At 40.5% G+C, this 25,425-nt stretch overlaps 1 protein-coding gene across 5 annotated transcripts in view; it reads right to left on the reverse strand.

Moving 5' to 3' along the window:
- Positions 1-2,187: 2,187 nt before the first annotated feature.
- The window catches only part of SYTL5 (synaptotagmin like 5), a 112,323-nt gene continuing 89,085 nt past the window's right edge, over positions 2,188-25,425 (reverse strand). For 4 of the 5 annotated variants that reach the window (XM_081792366.1, XM_081792364.1, XM_081792365.1 and 1 more), the window contains 6 exons: positions 23,269-23,430; positions 12,778-12,886; positions 11,285-11,420; positions 7,990-8,198; positions 6,759-6,903; positions 2,188-4,549 (listed from right to left, as the gene is read on the reverse strand). In XM_081792366.1, coding sequence (XP_081648492.1) covers positions 6,761-6,903; positions 7,990-8,198; positions 11,285-11,420; positions 12,778-12,886; positions 23,269-23,430 — 759 coding nt within the window. In that variant the 3' untranslated portion in view covers positions 2,188-4,549; positions 6,759-6,760. The remainder of the gene's footprint in view (positions 4,550-6,758; positions 6,904-7,989; positions 8,199-11,284; positions 11,421-12,777; positions 12,887-23,268; positions 23,431-25,425) is intronic. The other variant, XR_014136629.1, reaches the window with a different exon arrangement.

Raw genomic sequence — 25,425 nt, forward strand, 5'->3', positions numbered from 1 at the left:
ATAAATTGGCAGCCAAAGCAGGTGGGTGGCAGAGACAAAGCAGAAATGAACACACTCACATGTAGGCTACCCAGCCTTTGGCAGTTTGGAAAATTACCCCTCTTATTTCTTCCCAAGGAGAGCTCCTGTTCTAATGTCCCAGTGAGCCAATGATCGGTAGCTGTTCTTAGGATATTGAGAGTTTGTCTTCCTTCTCCAGCCCACTAAACTCTTAGACTCATCTTCAGGCCCAGAAAAAAAAAACCAAATGGACTGCTTGTGACAACCACACTCAATCTAGGAATGGAGACCAAGTACATTCAGTCGGGCCAATTCTTGCACTGATGATATGGTGCCCCTCTCAGAGGTTCTGTAAATAATTGTATAACACTTGAGGAACACCTGCCTGGTGGAAGGGGTACAAAGGAAACCCTCAATGGAGGCACCCCCCCCCTTTCCCTATGTCCTTAGCAATTCATGTCTAGCCCAAACTGTAAACCTTATTCAACAAAACAAACGCTTTACCTCTAAATAGACCTGTCTTTCTTAGAATTTATCAACCATGAATCGCTCTTCAGGCATGGGTTCCCTTCTTCACTTATTTATTGAAATAGACATTATTTCATCCTCCTAATACCATACTCTTCCTTAGAGAAGTTCTCTGCCTCATTACCTTTTCAGGGATGTTTAGTGCCCCTTATAACTTGGCACCCCGGGAAGTAGCCAGGACAGCCCCTACCCAACCCCGTAAACTGGCTTTGTGCATTCAGATGCTTTGCAAGCATATGATTCTAACAGGGCTGGGTTTTGAGGTAAAAGGAAAAAGCTGAAAATTAACAATAATATTTCCATTAATCCATGTGGGATCATGAGGAGTTCCTAAGGTTCTTGTATAAACCCCATTAGTCAGAGGGACAATGTAGGAAGATATTTAGGAATTAAGGAGGACAAATTAAGTGAGGGTGATGAAGGTCAAAAGCAAAAAGATTCAGGAAATTCTAGACATCTATTTCTTCATATCAACTGAAAGCCAATGATCTCTCTTCAAAAATGTCCATTTGTGAATAATGAATATGAGGAAAGGATAGAAAAGAAAATATATTCCCAACCTACAATTGCTCTAACTATAGTTTAACCACAAATGATGGACATAAACTGTCTTGTAACAGAATGGTTCCCTTCCTTGTTTCCAAGTGAGAAAGATTTGAAAAGTTTTATTGTTTGGACTCATCATTTCTCATGGATTTGCACAAACGTTTGAGTGTCAACTTTCTGAAGACAAAATTAACCTTGGGCGAAGCAGAAAAAAATGCATGGAAGGAGCAATCAGACTCTTTCCCAAAGTAAGCAGATCTAACAATAAAGAGGTGAAACGAAAATATTTAGATTCAAACACGTATCTAGTTCTCTGCTCTTCGATAAGGAGCCTTTTTTTCCCTCACAAATGCCAATGACTTAAACTTTTGCTTTAAATTATAATAAAATATTTTACTTTCTTGCTGTGTTAATCTCTGCCTCAACCAAAGAAAAAGAAAAGCAGAGTTAAGTCTCCCTTTGTGCTGAAATACTAAAGATAAAAATATGATCTACTACCCCATATGAGTGTTTTGTCATGTACAGGCAATACTAACTACATATTCCACTTCCCTTTTCCAAATATGGAAGGAACCCCCTGCCAGAATAGTTTGATGAGTTCTAGGGAGGCAAATGAGGTAAAAATGCTGATCTTTGAAACACTGTGCATTCCTCATAATGCCAAGAGTAGTTTGTATTTCTATGGAATTTGTTTCAACAGAACGGTAAATTTCCTTCTGTAAATAAAAAGCACAATTCTGAACAACAACCCTGTGAGGAAGGCAGGTTTGATCTCTCTAGCATGAAGGATAAGCAATGGGCCACAGAAAGAGATGGTCTTTACACCAAAAGAGGGTGTTACGGAAAGGCATGGCAACATGGTTTGCTTGTAGATTCCACAACCTGTTAACAAAAAAACTGACCACAGTTTTTCTCCCCATCAAATAAAACACATTTTGAAATATTTATTATCTAGTCAGATGAAGTAGGAAATTCCAGCCTAAAAATAAATTACTATTACCCACAATGGGTAATATAGCACAAAATAAGATCGATCTTTCTTTCTTTCTTTCTTTCTTTCTTTCTTTTCTTCTTCTTCTTCTTCTTCTTCTTCTTCTTCTTCTTCTTCTTCTTCCTTTTTTTTTGTATTTCTATACACTGGAGACCACTTAATTGTACATAGAATGATTAAGTTCCAGCCAAGCACTCAGGAAAAGAAGGGCCCAAGAGATTATGAACAACAGAGTGCTGTATCTAGCTCACCAATGGCCTCCCCCACCCCAGTGGTTAAAATTTACAAAGCATATTTACATATATTACTTTCTTTCATATCTTCAGTAACTCCAAGTTATCCTGATTATTCCTGTTTTACAGGCAAAAAGATCAAGGCCTAGATTGGATACTTAACTTGACCGAGGTCACATAGTTGGTAAGCAGTCAAGACTTGAGCTAATGTCATCTGAGTCCGAGGTTAGGCTCCTTCCATTTCACCATGATTGCCTTGCAATGAACAATGTCCAAGTTAGGCAAATCTAACCTGCCATCATGACATAGAGTGAGTCCAGTTATTACAGTTGAGTTATTTTGTCTTCTTATGCAGTGTTTCTCAAACTGTGATCCATTTGTATCAGAATCACCCAAGAATCTTGATTAGAATGATGGGAATTTCTGAGGATTTTGTTCAGTAGGTTTGGAGCAATGCTCTGGAATCAGTGTATTAAATTCATACTCCGGATGATTCAGATAATCCTTTGGAATCCTCGATGTGGCTCAGTTTCCATGGCTATTGTTCAAACTTTGCTAGATCCAATTTTTGTTATAGTGTTACCTGTGTAGATTTCCTCCTCCTGTTTGTTTTAATTTCAGAGGCCATAAATGACACCATTATAGGAGGAGAGCCCTTCTGCCAACTTCTAAAGGCAATGCTCTGTTTAATGTGAAATATCTATATGGAACAAAAAAAATAAACATTGATCACAGTCCCACATGCCATAGGCTTTTACTCTGAGGTACTTCCGGGATGATTCAATATTTCGATCTACTTTGCTTCTAAAAGTAGGATTTGCCCTTGTTTCTTCGATGACTTTCTCCTCCCCCATCAAATATAAACCTTAGGGTAGCAGGTGATGATGAGATGATATTACTGTGAATCAGGCGGGCCATCCATTAGTTACTTAAACACTTAAAGATCAATGGTCATATATTTGTGTGGGTTTATTAAGGAAAAGGAGACTAGGATTATGAAGTTCCATCAAAGTATCTTTGTGTTTGGCATTTTTGTGTCCTGGAAGATCTACAACACGATGATTCCAGTTATAGTGACAATGTAAGTGAAATGAGAGCTGATAAATTATCTTCCAGATGTCCTGAAAGTACTGTTGACAATCTGAATGGATAAAGTCAGGCTTTAAAGCTTGCCCATGTCCCTTTACAACTTGTATGATTCAAGTGAGGGAATGCTGAGGGCTGAGATGTCCTGACAAGGACACTCCAGCAAGGTCATGGTATCTTCTGAGAAGGCGATATGGAGAGCTGGGCTGGAGAGCACTCTCTGTGCTTTTATCTGTGCTGAGATAGACTGGGCTGAACTGTCCAGCTGAACTGGCTCAACTGGGTAGATGACAGTACAAGGCACTGAGACAGGATATACTAGAATAGGAAGAATTGGGTACAAGGGGAAGGTGGAATAAAGGGTTCCATTTTGACTATGTTGAAAACATGAGCTATGCTGGTGGATAGGTCATATAGGTAGGTGGGTCTGAGTCTAAGGCTGAGAGGAAGGGTCTGGGTTGGAGATGTGAGTTTGAAGTTATAAGCATATAAAACTACGAGGGCAGCATACATGATAATGCCAGAGATGGTGTATGAAGTGATAAGAAACAACAAGCACTGAAGAATCCGATGCTTATCATTTAACAATCTTTAACAGAGAAGGAGAGGGAGCAACTAACGACACAGAAAAACTAGGCATATATGATATTGCAGAAGGCCTCTACTGAGGGGCTACTGGGTTGTTTTCTATCTTTTGCAATAAATACTTTTGTATGTACTCATTTCTCACATCTGTATCTATCTCTGTAGGACAAATACCCCAAATTGGAAATACCCAAAAATCTCATTTTGAATTTCGAAGTGTTGATGTTTGAAAGAAAAGGTTGTTCAGAAAAGCCACCAAACGTAGATAGCTTAGTTAACCATATTTAACATGGCATTTGATAGGAATGGTTAAATAAATGTGCTATATCCCTATAATGTAATACCCTATATGCATAAGAAAGAATGAGACTATCAATCATTTCTGCTATGGAAGGGGAGGAAGGCAGATGGACTTTTCACAATTTTGAACTATTTGAATTGTGTGCCATTCACATATGTAATCTAGATTTAAAAATATTTGTACTCCTACACAATACTTAGTAAAAAGAATGACATGAAGATCAATTTACCTTTTCTCTCTGAGAACAACATCGCAGGTTTCTGATGGACTTCTGCATACCTAGGTTTCGCATTGTGGAAATACCCAGTTAGATGTTGGATTTTATGAAACCATAATACAGAAAACTGCTCTAAATGTGGCAAAGATCTGAACACATAAAGTTTATGCTCATCTAGAGTTTAAGTTATAGATTTTAGAATTTATTATTTTGCCACTTTTATTGTTAGCGAATAAATCTACTTCATTTTGTTTACTGTATTTTTAAAATTTTTTTTAAATTTATTTTTGAGAGAGAGAGAGAGACAGAGAGAGAGAGAGAGCAAGCACGGAAGGGGCAGAGGGAGAGGGAGCCAAAGAAGTAGACTCCAGGCTCCAAGCTGTTAGCACGGAGCCCAATGCGGGGCTTGAACTCACAAACCGTGAGATCATGACCTGAGCCAAAGTCAGACGCTTAACTGACTGAGCCACCCAGGCGCCCCCATTTTGTTTACTTTAGAGATGTCTCCATACTTCACCATCATCTCCCTCTCACGTGTCCCCAAAATATCAATGAAGACAGAATGGGTCAGGTCAAGTCTGAAGACAAGTTTTCCAATACAGGAAGTAGTGATGATCTTACACTTTGTGTTTTGTTTCTTAAGAAGGGCAACATAGGGATGGGAGTTTGAGTTTTTAAAAAATATTCCATATATACTGAGCTACACTAGACTGGTAACTTTAATTTTTGAGAATTAGCCTTTTTTGAATAATACTGAAAATGGACTGCTTATTCCCTCAGAATAATGCTAAATATATTCTTAAATCAGTTTTCAAAATTCAAGGAGAAATTTAGAATATGGAAAAATTAGCTTGAATAAGCCTAAAGATGATTCTACCTTTCTTACCACTAAAATTCAGTTTCTATCCTTTCAAAGATTTTATATGAATCCAAGTAAAAAAATGAGCTGAGGTGCTAGACTAGGACTCTGGCAGAAAAGTCGATCAGGTACTTCATACTGAAGTAATCCGACTCTGCTCCACCTTCTTTCATCTATGCCCTCCTCTCCACCTGGATAAGCACAAGATTATGCCAGGGGCTACAGTAGAAAGAATACTGGCCTATAAATCACAGCCTGGATTTAAGTCTGAATACAGTCATAGCTTCTATATGACCTTGGCCAAGTCATGTCAGCTCCCTGGGCTTCAGATTTGGAATATGCAAAATGAGGAACAGGTCTGAGGTACCTTTCTGCTTCAACTACCTTTGCATTTAAGTTTGGCGGCTAAAGCATCTAGAATTCCAGGTAACAGAAAGTATGGTAGACTGAACTACTGGTAACAATTCTTCTTCCCTTTCTGCATCATCAGTCTTGCCATGGCTTCATCGTGCACAGATGGATTTTCCTGCCTCTTGATTTTAGGCTTGGCCATATGACTTCCTTTGACCAAAGAGATATCAGTAAATATGATACAAGCAGGAGCTCAAAATGTGCATTAGTTCTTACTTCCTTGTAGTTAGTGGCTTAGAATATTTTATAAACTAATTGTTTATCATAGAACTAATTGTTAGGTCATAAGTAGGGTGACCCTACATCCCAATTTTCCCAGTTCAATCCTGGTTTACATCTGTTGTTCCAGTATAATAATTTCGTTCTTCTCATTCTCAAAAGTGGGCTGATTTAGATTATAAATTATATAGTCACCAAAAAAACCTTTCAGTTCATCTTGAAAACTTACCTGGTTAATCCACAAGTTTGCTACAATAACAGGGCCACCTCCTTGTCCAAGCAACCATCCCCACCATGCCTTCTTTGGACTGCGGGGATTCCCAGGGTGAGAAAAGGGCAGCCAGTATTCCTTCTTACTCTTCAAGTGATCTATATTATGAGTGGCCCTTTGATCCCTCAAACCCTTTTAAGAAACCCAAAATAACTCATTAATAGAAGTTTAGGGACTCCAAATCTCTACTGTAGTTTCAAAGAAGCTTGCACCATTTCCCTTATGGTATAAAGCCCATGAATCACTGTACAATTTGCTTGCTGACAGGACAATGTGACACACTTTCCATCATCCAATCAAAAAGGCCGTGGTCCACGGACATATGGAGGTACATGCTCTTATAGACACTCAGCAAGTCCCTAAATGTTCATAACACTGACATCTCTCCCCGCATGTCCCAGTTCCCTCAGGTGAGAAATGGCAGGGAAACAGAATCCCAGGTACCAAGCCTGATAATAATAGGAAATGGCAGCCAGACAGTGCCTGGAGGCCCCATTTTGGAGACTGGTACCTTCAGAGTCTACACTTCCCCATGCTGGAACGGAGCATGAGTACACCCTCTACGGGAGTCCCGGGATTGTCGGCCATCTTCTGCCAAAGGCGTTGCTCTTCCCCCTGAGAGTCCATCCAATCCACGTTCTTCCCATGGCTCATACCTGAAGAGGGGGAAAAGGAGTGTTACACTTCACAGATGAAACATTTCGATCTTCTGGAAGACACTTATCAACCTCTAAGGGGGTCTTTTGAGCAGAGAGTCCTTCACTGGCTTGTTTTTCCTTACCACATCTAGTGAGTAGTGTTAGTTAGAACGAAAGACTTCCTTTGTAGTCGGACTACTCACTTCTGCCAAGATGAAGAGAAACAAATCAGGACGGCCCTAATGGGTCATTTCCACCACCCTCCAATTTGGTAGTTTATCACAGAGCAGGCTCTCTTGTGGACTGAGTTAACCTGACAGAAGAATAGGCTGAACGGGTCTCTGAAGCACTCGCTTTTTAACAAGGCCCCTTCTTAAACTCCCCACTGACCTGGGGATTTTTCACTTTAGTGGTATAGATATTCTTGGCTCTCCTTAATCTATAACAAAGTAGAGCATCATAGAGGCAGGGTTGTTCTTAACAGGAATATAGACCATGGTGCATGCAGACCCTCCATGTCTTACTTAAATTATGGAATAATGAGAATCTGGGGGGCTACATGTGCTCTACCACTGTCATTTCCCTCCAATTCACTCTGTTGGCTTGCACCTTGTGGCATCGGTAGTATGCTTCCATAATCTGTTTAAACAACATTAGATGTTATTTTTTAGCGGGGAAAATGGGTTTCCTTTCCATTCAACCAGTGAGTAATCTGAGAAGAGGATGAAGTAAAGTTGGTCTTGGAAATTGTTCTCTCCCTGTCAGAAGTTTGTGCTGTCTTGGTGATCTTCTCCTGAGCAAAACATGAAATAACACCCAAGCAGGTAGTTGAAATTCACTTAGACTAAGATGTAGGTGATATTTTATAAAAGGACTGAATACAAACATTTTATATCTTAAACTTATAGCCAAAGGATGCAGACTTATGTAGTAGTATTTTTAACAATGAACAGATTCTTGGCTAAAGGGATGGAGCATGTGTGGTAATTTCAGGAATCAGTTAAGCTGAAACTATGTGTGCATCTACTACACGTTAACCGGCAGGAACCACTCTTCTGCCCCGTGCCTCGTCACAGACCATCTCAGGGTCCCCAAGTCCCTCACCAGTTCCAGAATTCAAACGAACTCCTCCCAGAAAGATGTTGCTGGAAAAGGCCTCTTTGTCCCAGACAGTAAGTTCTAGGCAAACATTCCTTATGTCCTGGGGATGCAGGCCACTGAACATGAAAGTATGGTTCCACTGAGGGTTAACACTCTTTTTTATTACCAGAGTTTTGTGCTTGGTGGCTTTGCTATCATCAGGGAGCAGGTAGCTGCAAGAGAAAATGCAATCAAGCCATCGGTGAGACAGTAGCAATGGCATCCTTGAGTAGTCATTTCAATTCCCCATCATTCTTTTAAAAAATTTGTTTTAATGTTTATTTATTTTTGAGAGAAAGAGAGACAGAACGTGAGCAGGGGAGGGGCAGAGAGAGAGGGAGACACAGAATATGGAACAGGCTCCAGGCTCTGAGCTGTCAGCACAGAGCCCGATGTGGGGCTTGAACTCATGGACTGAGATTATGACCTGAGCTGAAGTCAGAAGCTTAACCGACTGAGCCACCCAGGCACCCCCAATCAATTCCCCTAATTCTTAGTATGTGTGTGTGTGTGTGCATGCGTGCATGTGTGTATGTGTGTGTGTATTTGATTTTTTTCTTCTAGGTTCTTCTATGCTTAAATCTAGATTTAAGTGGATTGGTTTATTGTTTATTTTAAGTAGGGCGATAGTAAAATTCCTGCACTTTCCTTTCTAATCCTATTTTGGTCCCTCATCTTGAAATGAAAATATCTCCTATAGTAGGTTCTTACAATAAATAAGACACCTTGCAACACTTGAGATTTCATTTCATGTACCAAGAAAAAGACTCCTTATCTCCCAATATTCATTCTCTCCTCCTTCTTTAAAATACTCATTTTTTTTTTAGTTAGGCATAAGATTGCCCAGAATAAAGACAACATTCCTAGCCTCCCTTGCAGCCTATATAGCTGTGTACTAAGTTCTGGCCAATAGGACACAAAAAGTGGCTCTATATGAAGTTTCTGGGAATTACCTTATGGCTGGAATTCGGATGGCATAGCTGAAACTCCAGCAGCTACCTAGGCCAATGAGGTGAATACCATAACAAGACAGAAGAAACATGGGTCGCTAATTATCATGAACCTTTCATACCTGCCCTAGATACTTTACCTTTTGTGTTTGTTTACATGCAACAGAAAAAACTTTGCTTTCTCAAGCTCTCTTAAAAAAATGTAAGGTCTCTTGAAAATCAGCTCAATATTTAAGTGTAACTAGGGAGACAATTTACTAGAAAGTCATAGGCCCTTTTTCATTATAGAACAAAGATACTATCTTTTATTATCTCTGCTTTGTAAATGTTCAACAAGATACAGTGAAAACTATTTCAAAAGATGTTAAATCACCCCTGTAAGGTGACAATGAGGCCATAGGAAGGAGCCATCCCCTCATCCCACCAGACAGTGAGCAGGAAGAGGCCGGAATGGATGGTGGGGCTGACGAGAGAAAATGCAATGGCAGGATACAAATAAAACATATCTTTTGTGCTTAAAACTATTGTGAGAAAGAATGAAGGACAGATGGACTGGGACTCAGGCCCACACACTCACCAGCAGGAAAGTCCCAGATATCTGCTTCTCTTTATTATTTGCTTTATCAAAATTAGAATGTTGTGAGGGTAAAAGTTTGACTCATTTTCTTATAGAGACAATTATACTTTTCTAAGAAGGATTGATGAGAAGAACAGTAATGTGATTGACTCAAAGAATTAACCTCATGCCTAAAATCTATAATAAATCCACAAAACATAAAGAGAAAGAAAGCCAAATATAACACTACAGAAAATCATCAATCACAAAGAAAGAGAGCAAGAGAAGAAGAGAGGAACAAAGAAGAACTACAAAAACAACCAGAAAAACAATGAACAAAATGGCAGTAAGCTCCTACCTATTCAAAATGATCTTAAATATAAACGGCCTAAATGCTCCAATAAAACGACAGAGGATGGCAGAATGGATAAAAAAACAAGATCCATCTATATGCTGCCTATAAGAGACTCACCTCAGACCTAAAGACACATACAGAGTGAAAGTGAAAGGATGAAAAAATTTTACCATGCAAATGGAAGCAAAAAAAAAAAAAAAGTCTGGAAGAGCAATAATACTTAGACAAAATAGACTTTAAAACAAAGGCTGGCTGTAACAAGAGACACAGAAGGGTATTACATAATGAGATAAGGATCAATCTAACAAGAGGGTATAATAATTGTAAATATCTATGCACCCAATATTGGAGCACTTAAATACATAAAACAAATATTAATGGACATAAAGAGAAATTGGTGGTAACATAATAACAGTAGGGTTTAACACCCTACTTAAATCAATTGCAGAAAATCAATAAGGAAAAGGTATCTTTGAAGGACACATTAGACCAGATGGACATGACAGATATATACAGAACGTTCTATTCCAAAACAACAGAATACAGATTATTTTCAAGTGCACATGGAACGCTGTCCAGAATACATCACATCTTAGGCAACAAAACAAGCTTCGATAAACTTAAGAAGACTGAAATCATACCATGTATCTATTCTGACCACCATGGTATGAAACTAGAAATCAATCACAAGAAAAAACTGGAAAAAAGAACTATGCCTCTGCCAAAGCACTCTTCAGTTGATATCTCTGGGGAAGGTGCTCTGAAATCTCTACTTTTTACAATTTCCTCTAAGAGAGCAAAACACCAATGATCTAATATTTTTGTTGCTTTTGTATATTACCAGTATCAAATGATAACAAAGCACAATAAAAAATATATTACATGTAGAAAATCATATTTTCTCCTCCTTTGAGAAATGAATCTTACAGGAAAATCTGCCAGTATTGAGGATGAGAGTGATGAGAAATCCTGAAATATGCTGGAAGCAAGCTGAAAGCTAGAATAAGCAGCCCCCTCTATACTTGTGTTGTTTCATATCTAAAAGCCAGTATTTATGGGGCACCTGGGTGGCTCAGTCAGTTAAGTGTCTGACTCTTGATCTTGGCTCAGGTCATGATCTCACAGTTTATGAGACTGAGCCTCGCACTGGGATTCAACTTTTGAGATTGTTTGGGATTCTGTCTCTCCCTCTCTCTGCCCCTCTGCTGCTCACTCTCTGTTTCTGTCTCTCAAAAATAAATAAACTTAAAAAAAAAAGGCAGCATTTAAGGGTAGCTCTTACCTTGTACATTTAGAGTAAGACTAACACAGAAGTCTCACAGCCACCACTGTCTTATGGATCACAGACCCTCTCATCTCCCATTAAGTATTTTCTAAAATGAGTTAAAACAAAATTACCCCTTCACAAAGCTATCGCAAGTGCCTCCCGACTTCACTGCGGTCAAATTCTTTGCCTCTTTGATGAACACTTCCAGTATTCCTCCAAATATTACAGGTGACTCCTTCTTCTTTCCCCTTTTGAAGCTCTTCTTTCCTGCATCAGCCATCAAAATGAGAGAGATTGAGAGAGACGGAGAGAGAGGGAGGGAGAAGGGAAGTGAAAGAAGGGAAGAGAGAGAGGGTTCTATTTCAAAGTTCAGAAAGAAAATCTGCAAATACTTATTTCATTTGCTGACTGAATCAGGTCTTTATGCTACCGTGTATTTTTCCATGTATTTATTTAAATGTTTTTTACCCCACTGGATTCCTTCTGGATAGGTCTCCCATTTGTGTTTGTTGAAAAACAAGAACAAATAAATTTATTTTTTTCAATATATGAAGTTTATTGTCAAATTGGTTTCCATACAACACCCAGTGCTCATCCCAAAAGGTGCCCTCCTCAATACCCATCACCCACCCTCCCCTCCTTCCCACCCCCCAGGAACAAATAAATTTAAAACTTTATTCCCCAACAAGGAATATCTTTTCACAGGTATATATAGAGAGAAAAGGGAAAAGACCCTGAGAGCTGCCTGAGCCACATTCTTGCTCTCAGTGAGAAACAGCTACAGTGAACACCACACACAAGTGTGCAGACTCCAAAAGAGAAAATTCCATAAGTTCCTTCTTGGATGTTTCAGTCTTACAAATTGAGAACTGTGCAAGGCCAGCTCCAAAGGCAATATATAGCCCAGGCACAACTACATTTCTGAGTGAGAGAAAACTCTTCCTGTGTCACATTTTTATTCTGATGAAATGTGCTCAACGTGAATAATCACCACCACCACCACCTTTATTTAGTGCTGCTTTAAGCACTTTACATGAATGAACCTATTTAATCCTTGCAATAACCCTATGAAGGAAACGGAGGCTGAGAGACGGTAATTACTTGCACAGGGTCACAATGAAGAGGGTGGTAACGAATGGAAGGACAGAGGAAGCTGGCTATAGGAGTTGATGGTAGAAGGGCAAAAGGGATTTAAAAGTTGACTCCATCTGGATTTTTCCTTTGGTGTGTTCTAGTCAACTTCCTCCTCAAGACTCCCTGAGTAACTGTCAATATCATAAATAGGTACAGCAGCTTTTTACACCTCCCCTCTCAGCAGACTGTACCACTCCCTCCCTCCCCACTCCATCCTGGGGAAGATTCTAGATCTCTGGGACTTCCAGGAAACAAATATCACTGTTAAGGCTGGTTTCTAAGTATGAAATTTGCCCTTTACTTGTAAAGATCTTGCACCCTTCCCCATATGTCAGATATACTTCTCAACTCTCTCCAGTTGGTGACACCTAATCCTTTACATTTTCATCCGTGTAATGGGAAAGTAACATAATCCAACAATTCCTGAGCCCTATTCCCACGCTTCTAGATACAGAATGTCCTTGATCAAAGTCACCAATTTTTACTCTACCTTGAACTTGTTCTAGAGGAAGCACCAGGTTCTCCTCTGGGGGAATGTAACGTAAGACAACTGTCAGCTCTCCTTTATAGTGAAGGCCTATGTCAGCAGCAAATTCCACCTGGCCAACAAAAACACGTGAAAAGAAAAAGTGACAACGCTTGCTTTATTATTTTGTAGCCCATGTTTGAATGTACAATATTAACTTGCTGGATTAAATATGACAATCCATTTCCGTTCAACTATGTTAGAATTTACTGGTTTAAGATATGCCTTAGGTATAAGAAAAAGAGAGGCTGGAAACTCTATGAAGGTATTTCTCTGCAACTTTTAACATTAAAGTAAAAGGAATTTGAGAGGAGATATAGGACACACGTGTGGTCAGTCAGTGGCTACTGACAGTCTATGGTACAATGAGGACTGGAACCCATCAATGAACATATAGGTTGGGGTATGAGGTGGAAATAAAGATACCACTGAAAACAGCCCCAGAAGATCCTTCTCCTTGTCTGTTCTTGAGGTCTCAAGGCTTTCCTAAGTGACCAAGAGGGGGAAAGTAGGCAGTAATGCTTGGTTCACATTGGGCTGCCAAGCCACCAAACATTAAAAACAATGTTGGTAATTCACATCATTAAAATTCAATGTGGAAGCGCTGCTATAAACATTGGGGTACATGTACCCCTATGGGTCAGCACTCCTGTACATACAATGGAATACTACTTGGCAATGAGAAAGAATAAAATCATGCCATTTGCAGCAACATGGATGGAACTGGAAGGTATTGTGCTGAGTGAAATAAGTCAGTCAGAGACGGACAGATATCATGTTGTCACTCATATGTGGACCTTGAGAAAATTAACAGAAGACCATGGGGGAAGGGAGGGGGAAAATAAATACAAACAAAGAGGGAAGGAAGCAAACCACAAGAGACTCTTAAATATAGAGAACAAACTGAAGGTGGATGGTGTGGGGGGGGGTGGGGGGGAGAGGGAAAATGGGTGATGGGCATTGAGGAGGGCACTTGTTGAGATGAGCACTGGGTGTTGTATGTAAGCCAATTTGACAAATTATATTTAATATAAAAAATAAGTTGAAAGTTAAAAAAAATTAAATAAATAAATCATTCAATGTGGAAAAACTGGTTCACTTGGACATTGCTGGTGGGAATGTAAAATGGTGTAGCCGTTTCAGAAAACAGTTTGGTAGTTTCTTATAAGACTAAGCATACAACTACCATACAACCCAGCGATTGTACATTGGGACGTTTATCCCAGAGAAATGAAAGATTATGTCCACATAAAAAGCTGTATGCAAATATTCATATCATCTTTATTTCTAATAGCCCCAAATTAGAAACAAACTAGATGACCTTCAAGAGGTGGCTGGTTCAACAAACTACGGTATAGCCATACCATGGGACACTACTCAGCAATAAAAAGGAATGAACTAGCAATATACACAGCTTGGATGAATCTCGACAGAATTATGCTGAGTGAAAAAAACCCATCTCAAATGATACATGCCATACAATTCCATTTAAATGACATTCCTGAAGTGACAAAATAAGCGGTTGCTCGGAGTTAGGGAAGGGTGGCAGGAGGGAGGTGGGTATGGTTATAAAAGATCACAAGGGATCTTTGCCGTGACGGAACTGTTCTGCATCTTGGCTGTAGTGGTATATAAACAAAGCTACACATGTGATAAAATTGCATAGAACACACACACACACACGAGAACTGAGCAAATCTGAAGAAGATGGGTGGATTGTATCAATGCCATTACCCTGGTTGTGGCATTGCACCATAGCCTTGCAAGATGATATCACTGGGGGAAACTAGGTAAAGGGTACATGAGATCTGCCTGTATTATTTCTTATGACTGAATGTGGATCTACAATCATCTCAAAACCAAAAGTTTCAATTCAAAAATTCAATGTGAACATATACCAAGAGCCTTTGTTCTGTAAGGCTCCTACTTGCCATGGAGTCAACAGAACTATGACTTTTCATAAGTGGGGTAAGAAAAGTCATATACTTTCTTAGGCTTTTCCTTCAGGTACCTGACTCCTGAGCACTGAGTCAAGGGCTGAGAACTGCTGTCTTCTGAGAGGGTAGACCAAAAGAATTCAGAAACCCCAAAACTCACAGTGAAGCCAGAGGCTGTTCAAGCTTCAGCAAAGACAGAGACCATTACCAGGAAAAGGAATCCTTCCCTGACTTTCCTCTTGGTCGTGGTAAAACTTATTAGTAAGGGTGGGAAAAATCATTTGAAGTATTTTATTCAATCTTCTTACTAGGGGTAAACATGAGATTGGATGGTGAAATAGACTATCCATCTAATTTTTAACTGTTGTAAGTCACGTGCCTTGTAAAAGGAATTTTGTTTTGACAGTTTTAGTAAATTTTACTTAATGAGAATGTCACAAATGGAAAGTTCTAATGGACACTGTAGAAGATTAAAGACGTCATAACTTTTTGATACTACAGCCAATGAGAGGTGGGGTATTTATCCTCTCTCTTTGGATGAGTGGACCTTGTGATTGCTTTGAATAGTAGACCATGACAAAAGTGACAATGTGCCAGTTTCTGGGCCCCAACCCTAAGATTAACAGCTTCTACTTCCCCTCTTAGAATGGATATTCTTGGGGTGCTCTTTTGAGAAGCCATGATGTTGAGGCCCAAGCTACATGGAGGAGCCACATGTAGGTGCTCTGGTTGGCAGGCCTACCTGAATTCCCAGCTGGCAGCTAACATTAAGTGTGAGACAGCCAACTTGAACAACCAGCAGAGTCAAGCCTTCATATGACTTCAGAGCCTCAGTCTACCATCTAGCTGCAACCACATGAGAGACCTTAAATGAGAACCACCTAGCTGAGCCCAGTCACCCCCAGAATCATGTGCAATAAATTGTTTTAAACCACTAAGGTTTAGGGGCACCTGGGTGGCTCAGTTGGTTGATTTCAGCTCAACTCTTGATTTCAGCTCAACTCATGATCTCACGGTTTGTGGGTTCAAGCCCCATGTCAGGCCCAGCACATAGCCTGCTTGGGATTTCTCTCTCCCTCTTTTTCTGACTCTCTCCTGCTCACATGTCCTCTCTCTCTCTCTCTCTCTCTCTCTCTCTCTCTCTCTTTCAAAATAAACATTAAACCACTAAGGTTTAGGGTAGTCTCTATACAACAGTTAACCAATGCAGGCTCTATTTGCTTTTGGCTGAAAGTTTTGGATAGGAAAATATGTTGTTAGGAAAAAGTGATATGTGTGGGTATCACATACTAATATATAGTATATTAGTAGAGGCTAAAACATGCATTATTGGGATTTATTAATGTTCCATTGGTATTTAGCTTAAAATATACTGGTGACTTTTTGTAAATACAGTCTTCAAATCTTTTTTTAAATGTTTTATTTATTTTTGAGAGAAAGACAGACAGACAGACAGACAGACTGTGAGTGGGGAAGGAGCAGAGACAGAGGGAGACACAGAATCTGAAGCAGGCTCCAGGCTCTGAGCTGCCAGCACAGAGCCCGACGTGGGGCTCGAACCCACAAACTGTGAGATCATGACCTGAGCCAAAGTCAGTCGCTTAACAGACTGAGCCACCCAGGTGCCCCCAGTCTTGAATTCTTATGAGAGTAGAAAATAGTACAGATAAAGTCCTGTAGCATTATAAACACATACCAAAGAAATTCAGTGGAGTGAGTTATCCTGTAGCCTGCATGTATCTAATGTCTTTGGGATATGTGCTTGCTTTGGCAGCACATATACTAATGTCTTGGGATATTTTTGGCATTCTTGCTCAGAAATTCCAAGGCAATGTCATCTTCTGACATACCAACATCTTACATTATTAAACCACCTTCTGCTCAGAAAAATGGTATAATGCAACGCATTCAATTCTACCAACACATATGGAACACCTTCTTGTAGTAATGCTTTTAAGGCATTTTGCTGAGTGCTGTAGGGACACATAAGACACAGACCTTGCTTTCTATGAGTTTTCACTCTATCCAGGAGACATATATTCAACAGAAGCTCTGTTAATCTGCCCTTATTTAACTGATTCATCAGATTAATGTTCTCCATTCCCAATGAAGAGCAGATCCTCTATACAAAGACCATGCATGCCTACTTCTATCAGCTGAACTGTGCTCATCAAAAGCTAGGTGAATTAGTCTCCCAGGCTCTTTATGCCAGGCATGTTTGTGGTTCTAATTATATAAGTTAATATTAATACACTAAAGAGAAGAAAAAGACAACTACTACTATAAAAATTAAGCTGAATATTTTTAATTTTTAAAAAATATTTATTTATTTTTGAGAGAGACAGAGTATGAGCAGGGGAGAGGCAGAGAGAGAGGGAGACACAGAATCTGAAGCAGGCTCCAGGCTCTGAGCTGGCAGCACAGAGCCCGGTGCGGGGCTCAAACTCACAGACTGCGAGATCATGACTTGAGCTGAAGTCGGACGCTTAACCGACTGAGCCACCCAGGCGCCCCAAAATTAAGCCGAATACTTCTGAAGACCTAAGTATTTGAAAATAAATTTGCTATTGGGTTATGTTTGGGCTCAAAGCTGTAAAAGATTAGAAAACAATCATGAGGGGCACTGGGTGGCTCAATAGGTTGAGCGTTGGACTCTTGATTTTGGCTGGAGTCATGATCCGAGGGTCATTAGAACGAGCCCCACGTCAAGCTCCATGCTGAGCGTGGAGCCTGCTTGGGATTCCGCCCCCCCCTCCCCACCCCCTACCCCTCTCCTGCTCATGAATGCTTTCTCTCTCTCTAAAATAAATAAAATGAAAAAATAAACTGAAAAAAATAATCATGAATATTTAGAAAGCTTTTATGTTTGGTTTACTTTGAAAGCATTCTTAGGTTCTTATTGCACTTTAGAAAAGCTCAAACTAGAAATTACTGATTATAATGCATTAAGGTCAGAATTTATGCCAGGAAGATATGGAAGAATTCTAATCACTGAAACTATACTCAAACAAAATGAATTATTACTATATTAGAAGACTTTAAAATAAATGCACATTTAAGTTAAAATAAATGATTAAGAAATGCACTGGGGGTGCATGTTTGTAGGTATGTAATTTCTGTGGTTTTATTAACTGACCTACTATTTCAAACTCAGGTCAAAGGATGACAGTTGCTCTGATACAGATGCAAAGAAACTACTGTGGGAAGAGAATAATCTAGATTGGGATAAAGAGGTGGCCTTTGCTTGGTGCTTAAAGGAGAGGAGATATGATGACTGATAAATACAGGATGGGAAGAAGGTCAGTCTGGGTTAAGAAAGAAGTATGAGCAAGATACTCACGAGCAAAATATAGTGGGGACTGTATAAAATGTGTTTAAGAACTGGTAGGAAGTCAGGTGTGATTAGAGGTGTGTGTGAAGGGAGGTTGTTGCAAGGAGGATGGAAACAAGGTGTCTACTCTGGGTTGCCTGGAAGACTTTAAGACACAACTTTATCTTAGAGTGTTTTATTAGGAAAGGGAGTGGAGAAGTGGGACCACAAAATGAAGACAGACTTAAGAAGGCTGTGATATCAGGCAAAGTTTTATATGGTGAGCAACTTGCTCAGTTCCACAAGGGAGCTTTGGAGACAAGACAGATCACATGTCAGAGCTGTCTCAACCAGAGACAAGGGAATCAGAGTGTTTATTATGTATGTTCCTTCACCCATCACTTACTGATCAAGGGCTCTGCCCTCAACCTCCAGGAAACTTACTCAGGCTGCTCTGGCTTTCCACTCCCACAGACCAAGACCACATCAGCAGCTTAAGGGCTGGCTCCTCCCCTACAAAGACTGGCAGGTGTTGGCTTATGTGAATGAAAGCCATGGGGAACCACATATGCATGAATGTGGGGGTACAGGTAGAGCACTGGCATCCTCCTCTGTTACAGAAGGCTGGGCCATATCAAGGGGCCACTAAGTACCAGGGTGATGGGTTAGGATTTATTCAAACCATATCCATAAGCAGTTGGGAACCAGTGAAGGCAGCGGACCAAGCAGAGGTGTGGCGTCATCAGGTAACACCTGTTATCGTCTGCGTTTTGAAAAGAGAGAGAGATCCACATTCCATCAGAGTTGAAAGCGGAGTTTCTAGTACATTTATAGGTGTAAGGTGGTGGTAATAAATTATGGACAAGTGTCTGCCCAAACTGCCAAATACAGAGAGAGCCTTTTAGCTAGGTAATAATTTCACAGGAACTTACATTTACTCTCTGCCTGAAGGCAGAACAGAGAAGATTTCCTTGGAAAACACTTGAGCTTGCTGTGGGTTTTCAAAGCTCCTTGTTTTTATAATAGCACCTTCTGGGAAGACATGAAAGGCAATTCATACTGACAAACACTTCTTGTCTAACTACCTAACATGCCTTTCAGAAAGATAATGAGTTACAGCTAATAAACAAGCTCATGTCATGCAGCGAAATAGAAGTTATACTGTGAAACTACTTTGCGGTACGCGTGACATCTTGAGCTCTTTCTCTGTCTGCACCAGCCTCCTCACCGGCTTAGTGCTGTAAGACCTAGCAAAGACAAAGGCAGGTGGCAAGGGACTTCCACTAACACAGAGTCAATAAGAAATAAGGCACTCTGTCCTTCCAGTATTCCCACTGCAAAAGGATGTCAGTATTTCCAAATGCTTTAAAGGACTATTAATTCTGATCCTCTATCCCTAAAGAAATTGGTTCTCTGCAGCTTACACTTTACCTCCTCAGCTGGATAATCTACAAGAAAACATCAAGACTCCGGGCTGCTCATCCTGTAGGTACAGCTGATGAAGTGACTACTGCCTTGAAGTGTCTGAGACAGGAGACTGAAAATGAAGTGACAGCTCTCATAGCTGTCACTACAGAGCCCATACAGCTCCTCCTGAGGACGGGCCACTAAGGGACAGGAGGCAGTGTACAGAGTTATGGTGCACCTGCCCTCCCCATTTCTGGAAGGCATGGCACCTAAGCGAGGCCGAATCTGCGGGCTTTCCTCTATGCGTGTCAGAGACACTTATATGTATCCATAGGTGTCATCTATTTCTTTGCAGAGAAAGATGATCTGGATTAGAGACGTGAACTATATTGAGTTCCCCAGAAGCTGACTCTGAAGTGAGCATTCTTATGCACGTGACTTATTAAGAATTGCTCCCAGAGTGCCGATTCGATGAGGCACATGCACCCCAATGTTTATAGCAGCACTGTGAACAAAGGCCTAACTATGGAAAGAGCCCAAACGTCCATCGACTGATAAATGGATAAAGAAGATGGGGTGTGTGTGTGTGTGTATATATATATATATATATATGTACACACACACACACACACACACACACACACACACACACAGTGGAATATTACTCGGTGATCAAAAAGAATGAAATCTTGCCATTTGCAAGAACATGGATGGAACTAGAACGTATTATGCTAAGCCAAATAAGTCAGTCAGAGAAAGACAAATACATGATTTCACTCATATGTGGAATTTAAGATACAAAACAGATGCACATAAGGGAAGGGAAGCAAAAATAAGATAAAAAACAGAGAGGGAGAGAAACATAAGAGACTCTTAAATACAGAGGACAAACTGAGGGTTGCTGGCGGGGTGTTGGGCGGGGAGAAGGCTAAAGGGGTGAGGGGCATTAAGGAAGGCACTTGTTGGGATGAATACTAGGGGCTATATGCAAGTGCTGAATCACTAAATTCTATTCCTGAAATTATTAGTACACTCTGTTAACTTGGATTTAAATTTAAAAAATAAAAAATAAAAATAAAGCCCTCAACAAAAGAATTGCTCCCAGGACAGACCAGCCAAGGGGTGATGGGAAAAAGGTCAGGGAAGGAGAGGAAGCCAGGTAAGGGCATAGCCTGATCTGGCAGCAAAGCTGTAGAGTCTAAGTAATGCCTTGGGGCACCACTCCTTCCCCCCCCCCCCCCCCCCCCCGCCGCTCTCAGGGAATTAACTGTGCTTTCAGACTCCCTCATCTATTAGTTATTGGTAAAGGGTTGCCTTGTGGCAGGGCGTATGTAAGCTCCTAGGAGCTTCTGGATCTCTGCTCACGTGAGAAAAAGCTACAGTAGCCTGAGGAGAGGCTTCTAAACAGAGACTCAGGTGAAAGCTGTTGGAGACAAAACTCCTAACAGTCATGGTGAAAGGAATCCAAGGCGACCTGGTAGAGGACCGAGGAGTCAGAGCTCCTTTCTCTGGAAAGACATTAAATGCAATCAGAACTTTTGAGCAGGCTCAGAGAACTACTTCTCCCTTACGATAGAAAGTGAAATCACTCGGTGGTAATGTGAAGGTGATTGCCACGGAAAGTGGTTGGTCCCTGAGCACAGAGGATGCCTGGGAGAGCTCAGATAGCGCCCCAGTGCACATCCTTCAACCATTTCCAGGCAACTGTCTGGAAGCCTCCAAGTTGTTTTCCAAATACCCCCTCTGTGTTTTAATGTTAAATTTATGACAGACAATTTTATGTATTGAAATGAATGTTACTTGTCCTTCATCTGTGTCCTGCATCGCATAATGTCTCGAACATCTTCTAACTTAAGAGTCTATGGTGCTCACCCATTATGCACAAAAGGAAGAAAGTGACAGGAGACTGTTAAGTCAGATTAAGTGCTATCCTTTATTGTAGGGCTTGTCATTCAATTCCAAGAGACTTAGTGTTGTGATGACCAAATATTTCCCCTAGTTCATGTCAGGGGAATGCTAATTCTACTGTGGACTTATTTCTTGTTAATATTGCACTTCCTATTTTTATCATATTTATGTGAGTCATGGGCTTGCAGTTATTTTAAGGACTTTTATTATATTTTATTATCACTTTACCCCAGCCCAAATATACTTCCCGAAGATTTTCCATGAATTATTCACACCAAGCTTAAGGTCTACAATTATAAAACTCCACCAGAAAGCTGTATGTAACTTCTGAGCCTCAATCTCCACACATAACACGGAAATAATGACACTTATCTCACAATGTTTGTTGTACCTTTAGCTGTGAACAGTGCTGCTATTGATGATGATCAATGCATGTTTTGCTGTCTGGCATCCACTCACCCACCATTCCTTTAGATTTCCTTTGGGGCAATACCACCTTCAGGACCAGAGTAGGTTCTGATCGTCTTAAGTCAGCTGATGTACCCCACCTCCCCGGCCGGCCACAGCAATTAGCTTAGGATGGGCAACTGATGTAATCAGAATGAGAACCAGGCCCAGGGCACTGGTTGGACTGCTGGAGGAGTAGGAAATCTTTCTTCTCCTGGACAGTGTGGTGCAAGCATGAGAGGCTTCCAGGTGTTGTAGTGGCCAAGAGAAGCATACTGGAACCAGTGAGGGAAGCCAACTGCAATGAGGTCTAAAGATGAAGCCGACAGACAGAAGAGAGACCAAGAGTGTCCAGGGCCTTGATAAGATTTGAGCATCTGGATCAAGCCATGCTTGATAATCACTGGCCAATAATTTCCTTTTATTTTTTGAGCAGTATGAGCTGGGGTTTCTGTCACTTGCAACATAGGGACTATAATGTAACATAAATACTACCTAGCATTGACTGAGAGCTTAAAATGTGCCTGACGCAGTACTGTAAGCATCATATAGAGTGCTTCTTCAAGCCTCAGAACATCCCAGTAAGATATATCCAATTATTGTATCACAAATGAGAACACCAAAGCCTGGGAAGTTAAATAATTTGCCTAAGGTCACACAGACAGTCACGAAGCCAGGACTGAACCCCGAAAGTCTGATTTGAGTCTACTATCTTTACCATCATGTTCTTTTTGCCTCTCTGTATATAAAGAACAATCTTTGGTTACGTAAATGTGACCTTTTTTTTTAAATCTCACTTTTGACTTAAAAAATTACTGTAGAGAGACTCCGTTGCATAGAGTGAATCCAAGGTACTGCTGGTCTAGTTCAGAACATGCTATATTGCACTTAATTTCTAGAATCAGCTTTAAGATGGCTTTTCCGAATATAACTCAAGACCTAGGTTAAGAATCTCAAAAGTGGGAATGTAGAAAACCAGATACTTTAGCTACTGGTTACTTCCTTATGTGAGCCAAGGCAAGATCACTCCTGCTTCGGTCTGTCTGAATAGTGGAGAATCAGGAATAGAGAGAATGCTTTGATACCGATTGGCTCTATGGATCTGTTTTTGCTTATGTGAAATTGAGTACTTTCTATTATGATAGGATCACATAATGCATTCCTTTTGTTTATCCATGGAGACCTGCAAATGATGAATACATTTTTAGCAAGTCAAATTAATAATATACATGACTATGTGACTTGCATTATACAGTCTGTATTAAAGGAGGAGTTCCAAGGAACAGATTTACGTTTATTATATTATTCCAAAATTAGCTGCACTAATCTGTTCAGATTATCACTTGAATATTAGAAGTCTTCAGATTCTTTAGGCCTATGACATCAATTTTGTTCATAACTTGTCTCACTGCAAAACTGTTTAATTAATCTGGAAGCATTTCCTACCTTGGGCTGAAGCACAAACCACTCATCACTTGGATTTTCAAAATTCCATGAGTCAAAAGGAATCTCCACCTCCCCAAGGAAGCTGTTACGTCCAAATCGATCATAATGCCAGACTGAGAGCTGCAGAGTTCTTGTTTCCAGCTGGGTATGGCTGATGGTGTACTGCAAATGAGATTCACAACATCACACTCCACATGGAGGGCTCTGCCCAATTCTACAACGGGCTGAAATGTATTTCCACCATCTTTCGGATATGCATTATGAACCTTATAATATGAACATTATATATAATGCATACACAATATGCATTATAACATTATAATATGAACAACAAACACAAAAACTTTATTTTTCTTTGTTTACGCTACAACTGGGGTTCTATTCCATAAACTGATTTTGTGTTAGACCTCGCGCTGAAAGATATTTCAGCAAATCATTGAGGACAAAGTCAGTAAACTTCAAATATATTAATAAGTGATGAAGCTTGTCTCCTTTCCAGTTTTACTTGGGTTTCATTTGCTAATCATTTTTCCAACATCTACTCTGTAAGCTTAAGGTTTGATATATCAACTCTCCAACTTTTTTTTTTTAATGTTTATTTATTTTTGAGAGAGAGAGAGAGAGTGAGCGAGCGAGAGAGCACACTAGCAGGGGAGGGGCAGAGATGGAGAGGGAGACACAGAATCCGAAGTAGGCTCCAGGCTCTGAGCTGTCAGCATAGAGCCCGACAAGGGACTCAAACTCATGAACCGTGACATCATGACCTGAGCCGAAGTCAGACACTCGACCAATGGAGCCACTCAGGTGCCCTCCAACTTCTTTTATTTTATTCATAATGAGAACCCCCAAATCCAGAAAAGTGTTGTCAGTGAGTGTGGGGAATAAGCTTAGGAATTCCCTGAGCTTGCACTGATGGGTTAAGGAGGCATAAAGAATTAGAAAGTCATAGGATGAACACACCCAAGTTTGGGTAAACAAGATTAGGTAAACAGGGCAAAGGCCCCCAGTATAGGACAAAGATATAGGAATAGAAAGGCCTCAGGACGAAAGCATGAAAACTGAGGTAAACAAGATTAGGAATTCAGGGTGGAAACGCCCCTCAACTTAATACAACAGCAGAAAGCTGCTTTCACAGGAAGGAAGGACCAAAATAGGTAAACAGGTAAACAGGACTTTAGACCCCAGCGGGGCAAAGTTGCCAAGAGTGGAGCTAATTAGCAAAAGAAAGGTGCCTTGTTGGCCCTGAGGTAGCATGCTCCGTCTTTCTTGCGCCCTAGGCCAGTTTAGGTAAACAGGTGGGGCCTCATGTATGCTATAAACAACCTTATGCCTAGCACCAGAATTTTGTTTTGTATTGACCCAAACCCCTAACACCACGTATCTTCAAAACCCCCTTGCCCCCATGCCTATGAGTTAATGTTCACAGTTTCATTGTCTCTTTGTGCACACCCATCAGGCTTATAAGCCTTCCTTTTTTTTTATTTTCAATTTTATTTTATTTTTTTAATTTACATCCAAATTAGTTAGCATATAAGCCTTCTGATCCTAATAAAAACGGAGCAAGGACCCTTACTCTGGGCACTTTTCTCCTCTGGGACATTAGCCTCTCTCACATTTCAATCCTGCATCTGCTCTCTTGCTGGACAAGAGAGAACGACAGACCCAGAGTCTACAATAAGTGAGAAACTTGCAAACACCAAACTCCATAAAGGGTAGCATAAGTGCAGGAATAAAGAGACAAATATGTAGACTGAGCAGAAAGAAAATATTGCTGGGGTAGCTTTTCTTTTTCCAGCAGAACATTATCCACTGACTCATGCCTACACACCCTCAAATCTCCTGCTTGCAACTACCACCTGAGACACACTTCAGACCTCTTCTTGATCTTGGATTTACATCCGTACCTGTCCTTACTTTTCCTGACATGGTTAACCTTGGCTTCCTGCTTCCTGAATTTGCCAGGTCACTCTATCTATTCTGCTTGGACTCAGCTTTGCTATCCTATTATGGCCACTGGATTCACCCCCTGCCTATATTCATTCGTTCCCATTTTGATCTATCTTCATATTGGCTCCTGCTTCTAAACGTGACCCCACTGATGGATGTTCCCATTCACCAATTTCCCGCTATGGTGGACTCTGACTCCATCACTCTGGG

The sequence above is a fragment of the Panthera onca genome, chromosome X, assembly GCF_046562875.1.
Source record: "Panthera onca isolate mPanOnc1 chromosome X, mPanOnc1 haplotype 2, whole genome shotgun sequence".
Taxonomy (NCBI): Eukaryota; Metazoa; Chordata; class Mammalia; order Carnivora; family Felidae; genus Panthera; species Panthera onca.